Source organism: Sturnira hondurensis, unplaced genomic scaffold (assembly GCF_014824575.4).
Source record: "Sturnira hondurensis isolate 20B ecotype Veracruz unplaced genomic scaffold, ASM1482457v3 Scaffold0023817, whole genome shotgun sequence".
In the NCBI taxonomy this organism is placed as follows: domain Eukaryota; kingdom Metazoa; phylum Chordata; class Mammalia; order Chiroptera; family Phyllostomidae; genus Sturnira; species Sturnira hondurensis.
In genome coordinates, this window is record NW_028096448.1 from 11,461,395 (window position 1) to 11,477,556 (window position 16,162).

Here is a 16,162-nt window from a genome sequence, read left to right on the forward strand (position 1 = left end):
TTAAATCTAACAAACACAGAACCTACCCAAACTTGGGGAGAGGAACATGGGCTCATCTGCGCTGCCAAAGTTCCGAATGTGGCCCTCACAGGCCAAGCAGCCCGAGATGAGACCCTCCCGGCAAACCAACAGCATCCAGAGCAGGCGCCTTCAACTTTTCCCTCTTGGGAAATGGTGGTTTCGACATCAGTAATTTATACTTTGCGACTTCAAGGTGTGCTCTTTAATTGACACAATGCCACCTTTCTGGAGGAACAGGTTGTCACTTTTCACAAAATTTGTCCTATTTAATGAAACTTTATTTGTTGTCTAATACCTACCATTTCCTCTACTGCTGTATTACAGTCCCAGGCTTTTAAGGGGCTGTGCCAAGAGTCTCAGGAAGATCATCTTCCAACCAAGTCTGGAGCCCTGACCTCTCTGCCCAGGTGTCGATGTCTTGAGAGCCGGGACCGAGTCACATCCCAGCTGCATCTCCCGTAGCACCTCACTTGATGAGGCAGGAATTGAATAAGCATTTGCCAAAATAATTATCTGTGTACTTGTTTCATGCTGGGTATTGGGCTAGGCCTTGGGAAGGCGAGAGGAGAAATCAGATTCAGATCTTGCCCTCCAGGGCCATCTAGTCCAACCCAGAAAGTAAGACTCAAACCTCAGCAACAAACATCTGATATGGGAAATGGGTCGTATGGTGGGGGTTGTAGCAGAGTCACACTGGGGTCCACCCCCTTCCCAAAGCATCACTTGTACTTAAAGATTGCTGGGGAATTCTTTGATATTAAAGCAAGCATGGGTGTAATATGAAGTACACTGTAACGTGAGTACATGTTAGGGTAAAACACAAATTTTGAGGTGCTCTATTTGGTAGACCCTCCCCGCCACCTTCCTCCTAGGCTAGGTGGCCCCCCTCTCTGTGTTTCGGCGTGTTTGGTCGGTGACAGTGATAAGCATGGCTGTTGCCATCAGACAGAACTGGGTTTTCGGTCAGGCTCTGTCCCCTCACTTTCCAGCTATGTGTTTTTGAGCCAGGGGCCTGAGCTTTGTGAACCTCAATTTACTCATGATTTTATGAGGATTACTCTTTTATATAAAGCTTTTGTCACATTTATAGTAGCTTTTATGCAAGTTGTGAGGTAATGTTTGTGGGATGGGTGGGTGGATGGATGGATGGATGGATGGAGTAGGGAACAAGCCAGTCTATTGCCACACGACAAAAAAAAGGCACATATCCCCTTTATCATTAATACTTTGTAATTCTATACCATTTTGTACCCTCAAAGCACTTTCATATTCACCCACAAGTCATAGAAAGTAGAGTCATCTCAATTCTACCTATGAGAAAAATGAGGCCTCAAGAAATGCCCGGAGTCTTGCAAAAACTGAGATCGGTCTACTGGAAATAGCACCCGATTCAGCATCTTTAACATAGTGACCTGGAGACTTGTTGGGGGCATGCCTTTCCAATCTCTGCCTCCAGTGTGAGCTGTGTGTAGCCAGTTAATTTGAGCTATGTCATGAGTCTTACAAGCAGAATCCACACAGCCAGGGTGAGGCAGGGGTTCTTGACTTTCCCTGTTGAAAATCAGATACAACCTATGGACTCTAATCCTCTTGAGAACATACATACACACAAAAATCCACGTGCAATTGCAGGAAGCCCGTGGGCACCCTGAAGACCCTGCAGGTGTTCAAGACCCCTCTAGAGCAAACATCCTGGGCCCGATCAGCTGCAGAAACCACAGACTCATGACCTCTAGGCAAAGTAGTAGAAACAATACAATCCAACATAACAAACCCCAGCGACCTCAGCCAGGGACAGCTTCCCCTCCCAACTTGGCAATCATCTGAAATCTGAAAAGTTTCTCTTCCAATTAATACCCAAAGCCAAGCCATCCATTTCCCTCTCAGCTTTTCAAAAGTTGTGGTGGAGAATAAAATTGAGGTCATCTGTGTTTTAGAGGAGAAAATTGCCAGCATGTTAATGGAACCGGGTGGAGATTCATGAACAAGATAATACAGAGTCACTATGGGCAATGCCTTTGTTGTCATGAAAGCCAAGATTCACCATGTAAGACAGAGAACCAGACTCACACGGAAAGGAAACTTGGTGAGGCCATTCACACCTTCATTCAACACCCATGTATTGAGCAGCTGCTATGTGTCGATGTTCTAGACCCCTAGGCTACCTCTGAGACCAAAACAAAGGAAAGCTCTTGTCCCACATGTAATCCTTAAGTTTATATTCTAGTGAGGATGATGAACAAATACCACTAAATGTAAACAATAAATTGTACAGTAGTGACCAAAGGCAGAAAGTGCTGGGGTAGGGAGAGGAGAGAAAGGAAGTTTATCAGGATAAAGAGATTAGGGGTGTGTGTGTGATGGAGGAAGCAAGTTGCAATGATAAAACAGGGTCAGAAAATCTGCATTGAAGGGAGGATTGGTGAGGTTTGCTCAAGACTTGAAGACATGCTGCTGTGGTAATGCCTGAGAGGGACGGACCAAGAAGATGCCATTAATGATACCAGATGGCTAACATCTAAGCATTCACCCAACAATTATTCACGGGGCGCGTGAAGGGCTAGGTGCTAGAGGCAGGCTGAATAATGGCCTCCAAACATACCCAGGTCCTAATCCCTGGAACCTGTGAATGTCACCTATATGGCAAAAGTGACTTTGCCAGTGTCATAAAGTTAAGGATTTTATGATAGGGAGATAATCCTGGATTACCTGGCAGGCCCTAAATGTAATCATAAGGGTCCTTATAAGAGAGAAGCAGAGGGGGACTTGACTATAGAAGAGAAGAAAGTGATGTGACTATGGAAGCAGGGGGAGAAAGGGTGATGTGACCTGGGGCCACCAGCCAAGGAGAGAGGAAGCTAGAACCGTCATGGAAACATCCTCTCCCCTACAGCCTCCAGAAGGAAGCTATCCTTCCGACACCTTGATTTTCTTCCCCTAAGATTCATTTTGGACTGCCGTCCTCCGGAACTGTTGAGAGTAAATCTGTGCTGTTTTTTACCACCATGTTTGTGATAACTCGCAGCAGCAACAGGAAACTAATACTGCGCTTTTACAGACAAGGACGTAGTAATGAACAAAAGTGACAAAGATCCCTGCTGTGTGACGTCCTGTCCGTGACCCTACTCCTTTTGTGCCCGGCGCTAGCCTGTTTCCTTGTTATGCAGTATCCCTTCGTCACATCAGTCGGAGGAGATGGTTATTATGGTACACGAGGCTGAGTAACTCAGAGACCCTGTTCTTTAACCATGTGAGGGTCTTCTGGTCATGCCCGATTAGACTGGGTTTGTTGTGTGATGACTCTTTTGGGTGTGCCAGTGATCTGTGTCATCTCTGATGCCATTGGACACCCGGGTGCCTGGGAAGCTAACCCTTCCCTCTCTCACCACACCAGGCGTACGGCTCTCCCCAAGGAAAGGAGGAGCCTTCTTTATTCAAGGGCACATGGGCAGCATCCTCTACACGAACTGCCCACAGAATCTTAACTAAGCCAGTGGTGGCACTAAGTGGCAGGCACTTCTAAGGGCTTTGAGAACACCAATTAATCTTCATGGCAGCCCTATGAAGTGGGTTCTACTGTTACCCCATTTCTCAGATGAGGAAAGAGGCACGGAGAGATAAAATAACTTGGCAAGGGTTATGTGACCAGTAAGGGTTAGAAGCCAAGATTCAACCTCTTATCTGCTTTTAAGGCTCATCAATAAAATAAATTTTATTGAGCAACTACTATGAATCAGGTACTCTCCGTTTAGGCTTCACAACAATTTTTGGAATGAGAGAAAAGTGCTCTCTCTCTGTTGTGGATGATGAAACTGAGGACAAAAAGGATCAAAACCCAGGCAGGGAGCTCGGAGCCCATTCTCACCTACTATGCTGTCATTTTTGTAAGCACCCACTGTCCCAGCCACTGTCCCAAGGCCCTAGGATTAAGATTAAGGCAATAAAAGTAAGTGGCTAAGAAACTGGGCTCTGTACTAGACTTATCGGGGTGATCACTTTGTAAGGTATATAAATGTCTAATCACTATTATATTAGTTTTAGACGTTATACACTTGAAACTAATACAATGTTATATGTCAACTGTAATTGAAAATTTTATAAATTAAAATTTAAAACTTTTAAAATTAAAAATAAAAATCTTCCCTGCCCCCATAAGAAGTTGGACTTTGGAGTCTCAGGAGCCATCTGTTTGATCTTGGACAAGTGACTTAACTGTTCTGATACTCAGTTTTCTCTTCCACACAGTGGGAATGTACTAGGAGCCGCCTCGGGATGTTGCGAGGAGTACGTGAGAACCGGCACATGGAGTGCTTAAACAGAATTTGGCACAGCGTGAGCTGTCAATACATGGCAGCTACTGTCATGTTATTGTTATTATGAATAAGAAAGCTCAGTTCCTGGCCTTAAATAGAGAAGAACACACAAATGATGTAGATATTACATCGTTACTTTTAATTAAAATGGTGATTTAAAGAACCCTGAATGAGGGTAAGACTTCTTGTTTGCCCAACCCAAATGTCAGGTGGAAGAGGAAATCAGAGGACCCATCCATGCCCTTCACCTGCCCCAAAGATACCCACCAGCTCTCCTACCTCCTGGAGCAGAGCAGGGTACGTAGGATCACCCATCACTTTTAGCCCTCCTGGGCCACAGTGGATGTACTTAAAGAGAGAGAATAGTAGAAAATCGCACCAGGACGAATGGCTCTGAGTTGAGCCTGTATAGACTTACCCAGACTTACCCAGAACTTCACCAGGACTGTGTGAGGAAGATGGAGGAAGATTTCTAAGCCTCCATTACAGAAGGAGTCATGGCAACCACCGCTGACTGAGCATCCCACCTCGGCTTTCTGGTCTATGAGCCAAGGCCTTGCTGGGACCATCAGAGAACTGCCTCAGAGTTGTTTCTTGCTGGTAGAAGGAAACATCTTCTAGGAAATGATGGAGGAAAAGGAGCTACATTTTTTTCCTGCCTGGAAGATTCATAAACCCTAAAAGGTGGCTTTTATGTTGGGACAACTGGATATCCATATGCAAAAGAATGAAGTACAATAGAACCTCTACCTCTTACTATATACAAAAATTAACTCAAAATGGGTCACAGGCCTAACTATTAAGTGCTAACACTATGAAATTCATAGAAGAAAACACAGGAACAAATCTTTAGTGCTATAGATTGATCAATGGTTTCTTAGATTTGACATGAAAAGCAGAAAAGATAAAAGAAAAATTAAACTGACTTCATGAAAATTTAAGAGCATTTGTACATGAAAGGGCACCATTAAGAAAGTGAAAAGACTACCCACAGAATAGGTAAAACTATTGCAAATCATATATTTATAAGGGACTTAAATCTACAATGTATAAAGAACTCTTACAACTCAACAATAAAAAGGCAAATACCCCAGGCTAAAAATGGCAAAATATTTGAGTAGATATTTCCCCAAAGACAATATACAAATGACTGATAAACATGTGGGAAGATGTTCAGCATTACTGGTTATTAGAGGAACACAAGTCGGAACGACAGGGAGACACCGCCTCACTGTACTGAAGATGACCAAGATAAAAACAGCAGACGATAACCAACCAGCGACGGTATGGACATAATGCAACTCCCACACATTGCTGGTAAACTGTAAAATGGTGCAGTCACTTTGAAAAATGGTTTGGGAGCTTCTCAAAATGTTAAACATGGAGTTACCATATGATACAAGTTCACTTCCAGGAATATACTCAAGAGAAATGAAAACATATGTTCACATAAACACGTTGCACACAAATGAATGTTCACAGCAGCTCCTTTCACGACAGCCCAAAAGAGGAAACAACCCAGATATCTATCAACTGATGAGCGGGTAAACAAAATGTGCTGTATTCATACAATGGAATGTTATTTAGCCACAAAAGGAATGAGGTACTAATTCATGCAATGACATAGATGAAACTTGAAAACATTATGCTAAGTGAAAGAAACCAGTCACGAAAAATCCCACACACTGTCTGACTCAATGTATGTGAAGTGTCCAGTACAGGCAAATCCATATGAAGTGGAAAGTAGATTTGTGGTTGCCTAGAACTGGGGTGAAGAATAAGGGGTGACTGATAGGTAACAGGTACAGGGTTCCTTTTGGGAAATGATGAAAATATTCCAAAATTAGACTGGTAATATTTACACAATTTTGAATATACTAAAACCATTGAATTGTATACATTAAATGAGTAGATTTTGTAGTATGTGAATTAGATCTCAAAAAAGGTATTATTTTTAAAAATGACTGTCCTTGAAGAAGCCATTGGAGATTTCTTTTTAGTTAATGCCAGTTCCATGTTACCTGGGTATAGATAAATTTGGGGATCTGGTTGAAACTAGTCTTTTCTAGGGCCCACCTTTCACCCCACAGTTCAGGGTTGCCAAGCTTACCATGTCATCCCCTGATTCCAGGGCCAGCCATTGCCCCTCTCACCCTCCAGATCACCCATTGCACCTAGTTACCCGCTGCTATCTTTCACATATCAGCCACCCTGGCTCCCAGAACAGCATTTTCTTACCCCCATTCCATTGAATTGTTTTTTTCCTTGGTGCTATGTCCTATACTATGCTATTCACTCCCTGAGGACAATTGAGATACTGGTTTTGCTCACCATTACATGCCAACGTAGTCTTAGTTATCACTGAAGGAAAGAAGGAAGGAAGGAAGGAAGGAAGGAAGGAAGGAAGGAAGGAAGGAAGGAAATATATGCCTGAAAAAGAACATGTATGGAGTGGAAAGATACAGGGGTAAGAAAGAATAAGGAAATGGAAGAAGGGGAGATTTAGACTAAAGTAACATTAGCCTGAACCCATTTTTTCTGTTTCCTGACAAATACGGGTTTCTCAGCCCTATAGCCATGTTGACCATTTGAGCCTCTCAGATTCTAGAATGGCTTCTCTCTTTCCTATGAATCAAACCAAATCCTTCCCCTTTCAAAACACCCCAAACCCCGTTTTTCTATGTTTGGCTCAGAAGTCCTAAGCTGGGAATTTAGCCAAAGAAAATAACAAACACCTGAATACAGAGTGGGGCAAAGGGGCGAGCTCTAGAGACCCGTGCACAGAGCCACTGAGCTGGCATTACTTGTTACAGTCAGAAACTGCAAACAACTTCAATGTCCAACAGTAGGGTAGTATACACTCTGCCATGTCCCGAAGATGGAGTAATGTGTACCCATTAGAAAATATAGCATCCAGAGAACATGCGTGTATCATACATTAAGTGTGAAAGAGCAGGTTATAAACTGGGTGAGGGGCAGGTAGTCATTGCTAATATGTAAACTGTGCCCAGAAAAAGATAAAAACTGGGGAAAAAAAATCTCACACCAGAATGGCATCTTCTTCATTTCTTTTTTAAAATGTACCCAGGTGTTTTACAATGAACATATGTGACTTTTATAACGGAGGGGGATACCCCAATTCTCTCACTCTATCCACTGATTTTCTTGGGGAATCCACTCTCCACTTGCTTTGTTCCATTAACCCACATTCACCTCCAAATCCTCCTCCCGAGTAGCACTCTAAGCCTACAAGGACCAGTATCTTCCCAGGTGCCCCCTCTGGCCACTCAGGCAGCTTCTGAAGGGAGACACTTCCAAGAAGCCTTCCCTAATCACAAGGAGAAAAGGCTGGCTCACCACAGTGCCTCCCCATCTCTCTTTGCTTGCCTTGTCCAAGAAAATCTCCAGCTGCTTGGCTGGTGCTTGACCTCAAGAGACTGTTTCCTGATGCAGCCCAGCAGCTGCTGCCATTGGGCACCTGTGCATCTGCACCTGGCTGCTGAGTCTAAACTCCCAGAAGGAAGCTGGTGTTGAGGCCACAGAGCTCTCCATTGCTGGATGATGAGGACGGTGGGGATGACTTTTCTGTGTGCACGTCCTGGTTTGCCGTGGGAAAGACGTCTCATTTAAAAACCACTCAAGCAGTCTTAAAACAACTCAGGAAGTGATCAAAGGTGCTTGTATTTAACCTGGACTGGCAACCTTCTTAATGGAGTCAGCCTGACACTCGGTAATATTGGTCGGAAGGAAATGAACATGAACCACTAATGCTGATGCAGCTCGAATGCACTTAGATTTTTTGTGAGTTGATTTGTCCAGGTATATAGATGCAGCTTATTGCTGAATTGGAATCAACTTAGTGAGACCCTTGAAGGAAAAAGGTAGTGTGTCAGCAAATATTTGAAAGCTTACCGTGGACCTAACCCTTACGTCTCAGAGTACTTGTGAAATGCTGTGGGTTTATCAAAGAAGCAAACAAACCTGGAGTGATCCTTCCTGAAGAACTTCCCGGTCACGTATTCCACCCACGTGAAGCACCACAAGGCTCAGGGACAGGATGGACTGTCTTGTGGTGCCTTTGAGAAAGGTGCATGTGTCTTAGCCCCTGTGGCGTTTTGAGCTAATTACCCTGGCCTGTGCATAAAATGAGACGGGACAGAGATGTATCAGGTGTCATGGCATTGACCTTCGGTGGTTTTGAAACAGAGCAAAAAAGGGTTGGTGTGCCAAGTTTGCTCATCAGCCTGGTATTTCACCCTTCATCTTAAACAAAGTAAACAAACCACAGACATATTTTTCTTCCCTACAGAACTGCACCCCTTTTTTTTAATTTGGTGTGTGTACTGTTTGACAATTGGAATGGAGTAGAATAGAGGTGGGGAAGCAGTTTTTCATTCCACCCTCTTCTCAAATATTTAAAGTAGAATAATGAGTGAGTGACTGTCACATTTGTCACAACTCTTTTCCATTCCTGCCACCTGAATGCAGACCTCAATCACACTTTTCTTGGGCCACCATTGTTGACATTCTCTCCTGATGCACCCTGTCAAGACTGGAGGTGCTGAGACCTCTGAAGGAAAGTGGGAAAAAGAGTGGATAGTCTCATTCTGCCATCTGTAGAGTTCAGGTTTTTGCTTAACGGACCCTATAAGCCAAGGGTGAAATGGAAATTCTGGGAGGACAGAGAGGTTTTGAGGGGCCAACGGGGGAAGAGACAGACTAGGGTCGGGGTGGCAGGTGAGAGAAAGCTTCGTGGACATCTTCTGTGCTGTCACTGTGTTCCACATGGACTGTCTTCCTCATCTTCCTGTGATATCCTTAGTAAAATGTCCATATCTTTGTTGGTATATTATTGAGTTGAATCTCTTAGTTGAGGGAATTCATTCATTCAACAAATATTTATTGAGAACCTGAACCCACCTGACAGTGTTCTAGATGCTGAGGATAAAGTAGTGAATAAAACATACCCCAAAACAATACAAAGTGGATCGATCTCCAGGGAATTCTGCTGTGTGAAAAAACCCAATCCCCAAAGGTTAATACTGTGTGATTCCATTTATATAACATTTTTGCAATGATAAATTTTAGAAATGGTGGTTGGCCAGGGGTGAGGGATGGGAGGTGGTGGTAGGAAAGAGGTAGGTGTGGTAATAAAAAAAAAAGTGACACGAGACATCCTGTGTCGATGACTGTAGAGGTGGATACAGGAACTTACACATGTGTTAAAGTTGTATAGAACTACACACACACACACAAGCACACATAAAACTGGGAAAATCTGAATAATGTCTATGGATTGAATCAACGTTGATATCACGGGTATGATATTATACTAAAATATTACCTTTTAGGGAAATGGTGAAGTTCACGGTGCCTACATTTGAGTAAAAGCGAAGTAGGGCTGCAGGGAAAAAGCCAAAACCCTCTACCCCTCTGGGGCATTCATGCACTCTCATCAGAGATTCCTCCCCATCCTCTACCAGACACCAGCCTCCCCGCCCCCACCCCCCAGCCAAGACTGCAAAGCCGAGGCTCAGGTGTCCACGGGGCTCCCGGTATTCACACGGGGCTCTGCCTCTTGGCTTGCTCCTTGCTTCCTCCATCCCCACCACCGCGTTTCTTCCACTTCTGCCCCCAATGCTTGGTTTATCCTGATAGCACATTCACCTCGGAGAACCTTCTTTGCTGCATAGACACAGGTGTGGCTTTGCTGCCCTTGTTCTCAGCATCAGGCAAGACCTCCTCACGTGAGCTCTGGCCTGGGATTCAATCCTGCATTTTAGCTGCTCGGCCACAGCCAGTCGGGTCAGTGTCCAGACCCTTAACCCCCTCCTGTAAAAGGTGGATTCCCACCCCTACCTGTTGAACGTTTGGTTGTACAATGAGCCGTCTAGCTTGCTAAAACCATCCAGCTCTGTCACTGTATTTTATTGCCTTAGAAGACTTCAGAGGAAAGAAGCCATGTAAAAATAAAATAAGGTTGGAACAGACTTTAAAGTTTTTATTATTTTGTATCACGTCACGCCTTGCATGCAATGACCACACGCTGGCCACATAATTTACTAACAGGGCACGGTTGAGAAAACTGGAGCTCCCAGGCGCACAGTCTAGTCCACTGGAAAGAACAGAGAGAGGGAAGGGGAGGAGGAAGGGGCAACGAGGAGTGTTCGTCTGTCTCTCCTCTACCGGCGGTTGCTGATTCTGAGAACGATGAATATGTGACGACACAATTTCTGATTTACAATCATGGTCTTTACAGGAAAAGGTCTTTCTTAGAAGCGCTAGAGCTGATTAATAACATTTGATCAACTTTCAAACAAGCTTTACGTGAGGGATCACACCCGTGTGCTGCGGGAGCCTGCCAGCAGGGCTGTCCAGGCCTGTCAGGTCTGTGAGGCCGCCTGGTCCTCTGAGGCCCCGTCCTGGACTTCCTGGGGAGGGGCCCGTTTCCTCAGGTCCAAGTCTGTATCTGGGATGAACATTCCGTGGAGATCCAGGTGCATGTCGACATCAACATATGCCCGAGCCAGTTCTGTAAAACTCTTGGCATCCAGAATAAGCAGAAAAGGTAGCTTTTGGGGATCAGAAGAGATGATGGCTGATAAGATAATTCCTTTGGGGAAACAAAAGGAGACACTTGGTAAAAGTGCAGCCTTGAACTTCCTCCAGGTGGAAGGATATGTTTCTCAGCTGTGTCTCCCTGTCCTCGTTAAACCGTCAGTGTCTAATCCAAACAGAAGGGAAGTGAATTTGATATTCTGTGAGAGCAGAAGAGAAAGGCCAGGGAACCAGACATCAGCAGACTTGCTTCAGCCCTGGCTGGGCCAGTCGCTTTACCTCCCTGAGCCTCAGTCTCTTCTTTCGTACAACGAGGATAACATTCTCTACGGTCTTAGGCTTGCTGAGAGGACCTCTCGCACGGTGAATTATAAAGCACTTTGTAAATTACTGAGTGCACTGAAGAACGGCTGCTTCCCTACAACTTAGAAACTCTGATGATAGAGAATCGGTTTTGATGATGCATTTAGGCTAATACACATCACTCGACTACACTCAGACTGGATGAGCATGAATCACCGCATGCACATACAGCATGCAGCAGCCTCAGCTTCGCCTTCTGTGAAATGGAAACATTCTAAGCACTGACTCTCAAGGAATAGAGTTACATGAAATAATGCACATGAACTTCCAGACAACATTCATGCTTCTTCCCAAGGCCTCTTGGGTTTTAGAGTGGCTGAGCATAATCGAAGTCAGATCAGCTTGGACTCACACCCTACCTCTGTGGGCACTGGGCGTGTGGCCTTGGGCAAGTTACTTCATTCTTTGAGCCTCTCCTTTGCTGAAATGAACACAATGCTACTCCCTGCCCATGGAGAGAATGCGCGGGACATACTCACGCAGCCTAGTGGAAGGCCAGCCTCAGCAGGTGGTGGTACCAACAACCCCCAACCTCAGAAAAGACAGTGACACGGGGTCCCCTGCCTGGCGCCAAGTCAGGAATAATCAGTAGGTAGAAAACCACTCCCTTCTCACCTGAGGGAAGCAGCTGGCAGGCTCAGCGGGGGCAGCCCCACCCATGGCTCTTGTTACCCTCCTTAGCACCCTCATGGGTGTAGCCAGGGCATTTCTGGGTCAAAGATAGAATCAAGGAAGGAAAGGACCATTTGTCATGTGGAAACCCAGAAGAGCCAGGTGGGCCTCAAACACACATTTCTAGTAGTTCCCAAAAAAGGTACATGCTTAGCCATGGAAATGAATTTTAAAATCAAGACTCTAAACTCTGGGAAAGGGTAGTGTTGCTCAGGTCAAAGGAGGTGGGCTTCTGTGGAAGTGAAGGAAGTAAGGAAGTAAACAATTTAATCCGATTCCGGGGCCATCTGACCTTTGCTGCTAGGTGGTGACTTCTACCTGGGGCCAGTCAGATAACCTCTCCTCACCAAGTGACTTAGATGGGGACTTCAAGCCACACAGTGGTCAGCTTGACCTCCAGAGGGGCTGAAAACTAAAGGTCAGCCTCAACTATGAGCCCTGACACAGGGTCGATGTGTAGGCTGAGGGGAGTTTCCGGGGTTGGCCATCCTCCACCGACAGTGTTGGAAGAAGGGAGTGTCTATGACTCCCCAGGTGTGGGGAGGCTGGGGGGTGGGGACAACTGGAAACTCCAGCAAACTTGCAGATAATGTCAGGGGTATGTGTAGTCTTGGGGACTTCCTAACCCTGTAGCTTTGGATTCCTACAGACCTGGGTTTCAAAGCATGACTCCACCAGCTGTGGGATGTGGGCGGGGCCACTGTCCCCCAGGGAGGTCTCTGTGTGAGAATGAGATCACAAGCCGAGTACAGTGGGTGGGCTCCCCTTCCCAGAGGCTTACCGTCATCCTCATCTTTGGCGCCTGGCATGGGCACAAACAGGGGTTCCGCTGGCCAGTAGTCCTCTTCTTCCCACTTTTGGAACGACTTCGTAAGGATGTCGTATTTGACCATCTGTACATCCGAAGAGGAGAAACATGGGGATGATTGGCTGGAAGGCATGCTTATTTCCTACAAGTCGGAAGGCATCCAGGCCCACAGAGCAAGGGGATTAAGCCCCTCAAGTGGAGACCTCAAAATGGCACTCCCTCTGGTGAGGAGAGCAACAGAATAAAAGCAACCAGATTCCTCCTTCAACTTGGAGCAAAGATCTCATAGCTCACACTACGCATTGAATTCTTTTCAAAACAAAAATCCTGAACTTACCTAGTATTTGGCCCTACAGTGCAACTTGTTGATAGTTAAATAAACTAATGTGTTCAATGCAGACATTTAGAGTATAATACAATTCCTTTGTTATTTTAAAAGTATAGATCACCGGACTTCTCGTAACCACCAAGAGTCCCGTTCTCCCTTAGGGTGTGGGAGTGTTTTGTGGTGTGTGAATGTGTGTGTGGAAAACTTAGTTTTCTTACTTTGTACTTTCTTTACTGCGCATTAAAAAAAAGGCTTTCTATTTTATTGTTAAAAATGAAGAAATCAAGGGAAAGTAGTGTCTGTACAGCATTTAGCATGGTTCCTGGGATAAGTGTTCCACAAATAGTAGTTTAAAAACTAAAATAAATCTTTCAAGTTTCAGCTGTCCTCTCCCTGCTGGAGAGGGTGAGGCAGGGATTGGAACTCCCCTGTACACTTCCTCATCCTCCTTGCCTACTGCCTTGGCACTTGAAAAACATGCGTGGAATAAAGAACTCAGTCAAACCCTAGCCACGGCCACCCTCCTGAGCTTCAGCCCATTAGGCGCAGCTCCCTCTCCAGGCTCATTGTTTCAAATATATTTTGTCCCAAACTGACCTACTCAGCTAACCTACCTCCAGTCCCCTAGGGAACCTCCCTCCTGCCCTCCCTTTTCTAATCAAGGTCACCCAGTCGGAGAATCTGAGAAGTCAGCTTTGTAGACAGGATTGTTTTAGGCCATGCACCTAGGGATCAGTACCTTGTTTGGGATGGGACTCCTTTGAACTTCAGCAGCAAAGACATATCGGTATCGCTTCCCATTGTAAGTATAGTTGATCTGAGGCAGTTCTAAGCCTAGAGAGAATGATACAGCTGATGAAGCCTTCATCACCGAGGGTGGGGGGCATCCACCCTTTGTGCCTGGCTGGCACCCTTTCCACAAACACTGCTTCCAGGCCAGGACCCCCAAGCTTGGTTCCGGCCCTGGACTGGATCAGGGTAGTCACGGGGCAGACAGAAGAAACCTCTGGCAATTATCCTGGCTCTATTAGAAGGTTCAGGAGCAAGGTTTTTAAGTACATAAAAATCTTTAATTATCCAAGATAGAAATCAAAAATAATTGTATGATTAAAATCAGAGGCTTTTGCAATTTTTAAAAGCTCTTTTAAAAAAGTCTCATGTGCACACACACGTGTGTGTGGGTGTGAAGAGAAACTTCTGACTCTGGAAAGGAGTGTCAATGGGAAATAGTTAAAATAAGTCTGGTGAATTCATATAATAACACTATGTTAAAATACTATTTACAAAGAATTTTAATAATATGGGAAAATATCCTTATCATAAGATTAACTATAAAAGGATGACTATAGAATCATCTCCATTATGTTAAAAATGAAGAGAAAAAGCTTAGGAGCATTGCTGGGGCAATAACTTCTCTATATTTAATAGTTTATATTTTGTATTGTACATCCTAAGTTTTGCAGTGTGTGAAATTTTCATTACACTTATTACTTTTGTAATCCAAAAAACCTTAAAATTTTGTCCATGTAAATGCATATATATTTATATATTCCTGTTGTGTCAAACTAAATTTCTCAGTGCCAAAATGAAAGTCCCCCGCTTATGAACTATGCCAGGCAGAAGGAGCTGAGTGCTGGTGGAAATATAATGTCCAAGAAAAGAGGAAGCAGTGGTGGACACATCTGCCACGTCAAGGCCTCCTGAGAAGGGCCCAAGGCGTACATGGCTGCCGGGCTCAGCGAGGCGTGAAGGGGAGTGGACTACCGAGATGGGAAGATGTATCATCTCACAGGTGAGTAATCATGAACTGCCAAGAGCCAGGAGGAGGAGAGACCACCCACATACTTAAACCAGAAAAAGATGCCCACGGTTGGCCCTAAGATAGGCCTGAGACTTCCTATGATGCTCCTGGGCCCCTCAAACCTGGTCTGGGACCCCCCTACCCTGACACGGTAAATGGCCAATTATAGGCACTTGATTTATTAAGTGTGATTCATCCCAGCAAATTCTGCACAGCTATTAAACCATGTTCTTAAAGAATCTTCAGATGTGGGAGAATTCTCAGACTACATTCATCAGGTGGAAGAAGCCATTCCAGAATATTCTATGTGGTATGGAACAGAGTCATCAGAGTGCAAATGCAGAGGTTGAGGGGTTTTGTGCCAGAAAACCTGGGTACAGGTCCTAGCTTTGGTGCCTGCCTTAGCCAAGTCACCATATTATTCTCAGCTTTCCTATCCTCAGTTCTAGAAGAAGAATAACACATGCCAACCTAGAGTTAGGTTGCCTGTTGGAGCTGCCTGTTAGAGTTGTTCTAATAATAATGGCTCCCTTTGGCTGGACTCTCACTGCAGGCCAGGCCCTGGGCTCAGCCCCTCCTGTGGGAACCCACCTAATGTGAATGATAACAGGATGACGGTGCCGGGGTGAGAGGAGAGGATGTCTGAGCAGCTCCCAGCAGAGGGCCTGGCATGTGCCAAGCAATCCATGCACAATAGAAAAGACTGCATGGATATTTCCCAAGGTTGTCCTGGGCGGAGGGACTGTGAGGGATTTATCTATTGCTATATTTTCAGTATTGCCCAAGATTGCTACAATAAACAGGAATTCTCTGTTCAGAAACAAGAAGACTATAATGTTTTAAGCCTCCATCTGTCCACACTCAATGGCATGGCAAGTCAGAGGAGATGGAAGTTGATGCCTTAAGAATTAAAAACAAGATCTGTATTTGCACTTTTAAAACTCCAAGAGTCTGGTGCTGCACAGAACTGGTTACTGGATCCGTGGGACGCTGTTTACAGAAATGGTCCTAGTGGGCAAATCTGAGGTCATCCTAGGAGAGTTCCCAGGATGGCACCCTTCCAGACGCCTAAACCTGGCACGGGGCAGCCAGTGTGGGGAGCACACTTTGAGTTTAGAGCCACACCCTGACACTCTGAGTATCCTGGGCAAGCCGGTTCACTATGAATTGAAGTGTTGAACACAGGCCTGGCTAAGCTGGACTTTTGTACATGTTGGTGATAACACTGAGCACAAAAACGTGGTCCCTGTCCCACAGACCCATTATATTTTAGCGCTGTGGTTCTCAGTCAGTCAGGG

At 45.1% G+C, this 16,162-nt stretch overlaps 1 protein-coding gene across 2 annotated transcripts in view; it reads right to left on the reverse strand.

The window, feature by feature from the left end:
• Window positions 1–10,319: 10,319 nt before the first annotated feature.
• The window catches only part of BCO1 (beta-carotene oxygenase 1), a 31,084-nt gene continuing 25,241 nt past the window's right edge, over window positions 10,320–16,162 (reverse strand). For both annotated transcript variants that reach the window (XM_037037906.1, XM_037037905.1), the window contains 3 exons: window positions 13,803–13,897; window positions 12,709–12,820; window positions 10,320–10,947 (listed from right to left, as the gene is read on the reverse strand). In XM_037037906.1, coding sequence (XP_036893801.1) covers window positions 10,718–10,947; window positions 12,709–12,820; window positions 13,803–13,897 — 437 coding nt within the window. In that variant the 3' untranslated portion in view covers window positions 10,320–10,717. The remainder of the gene's footprint in view (window positions 10,948–12,708; window positions 12,821–13,802; window positions 13,898–16,162) is intronic.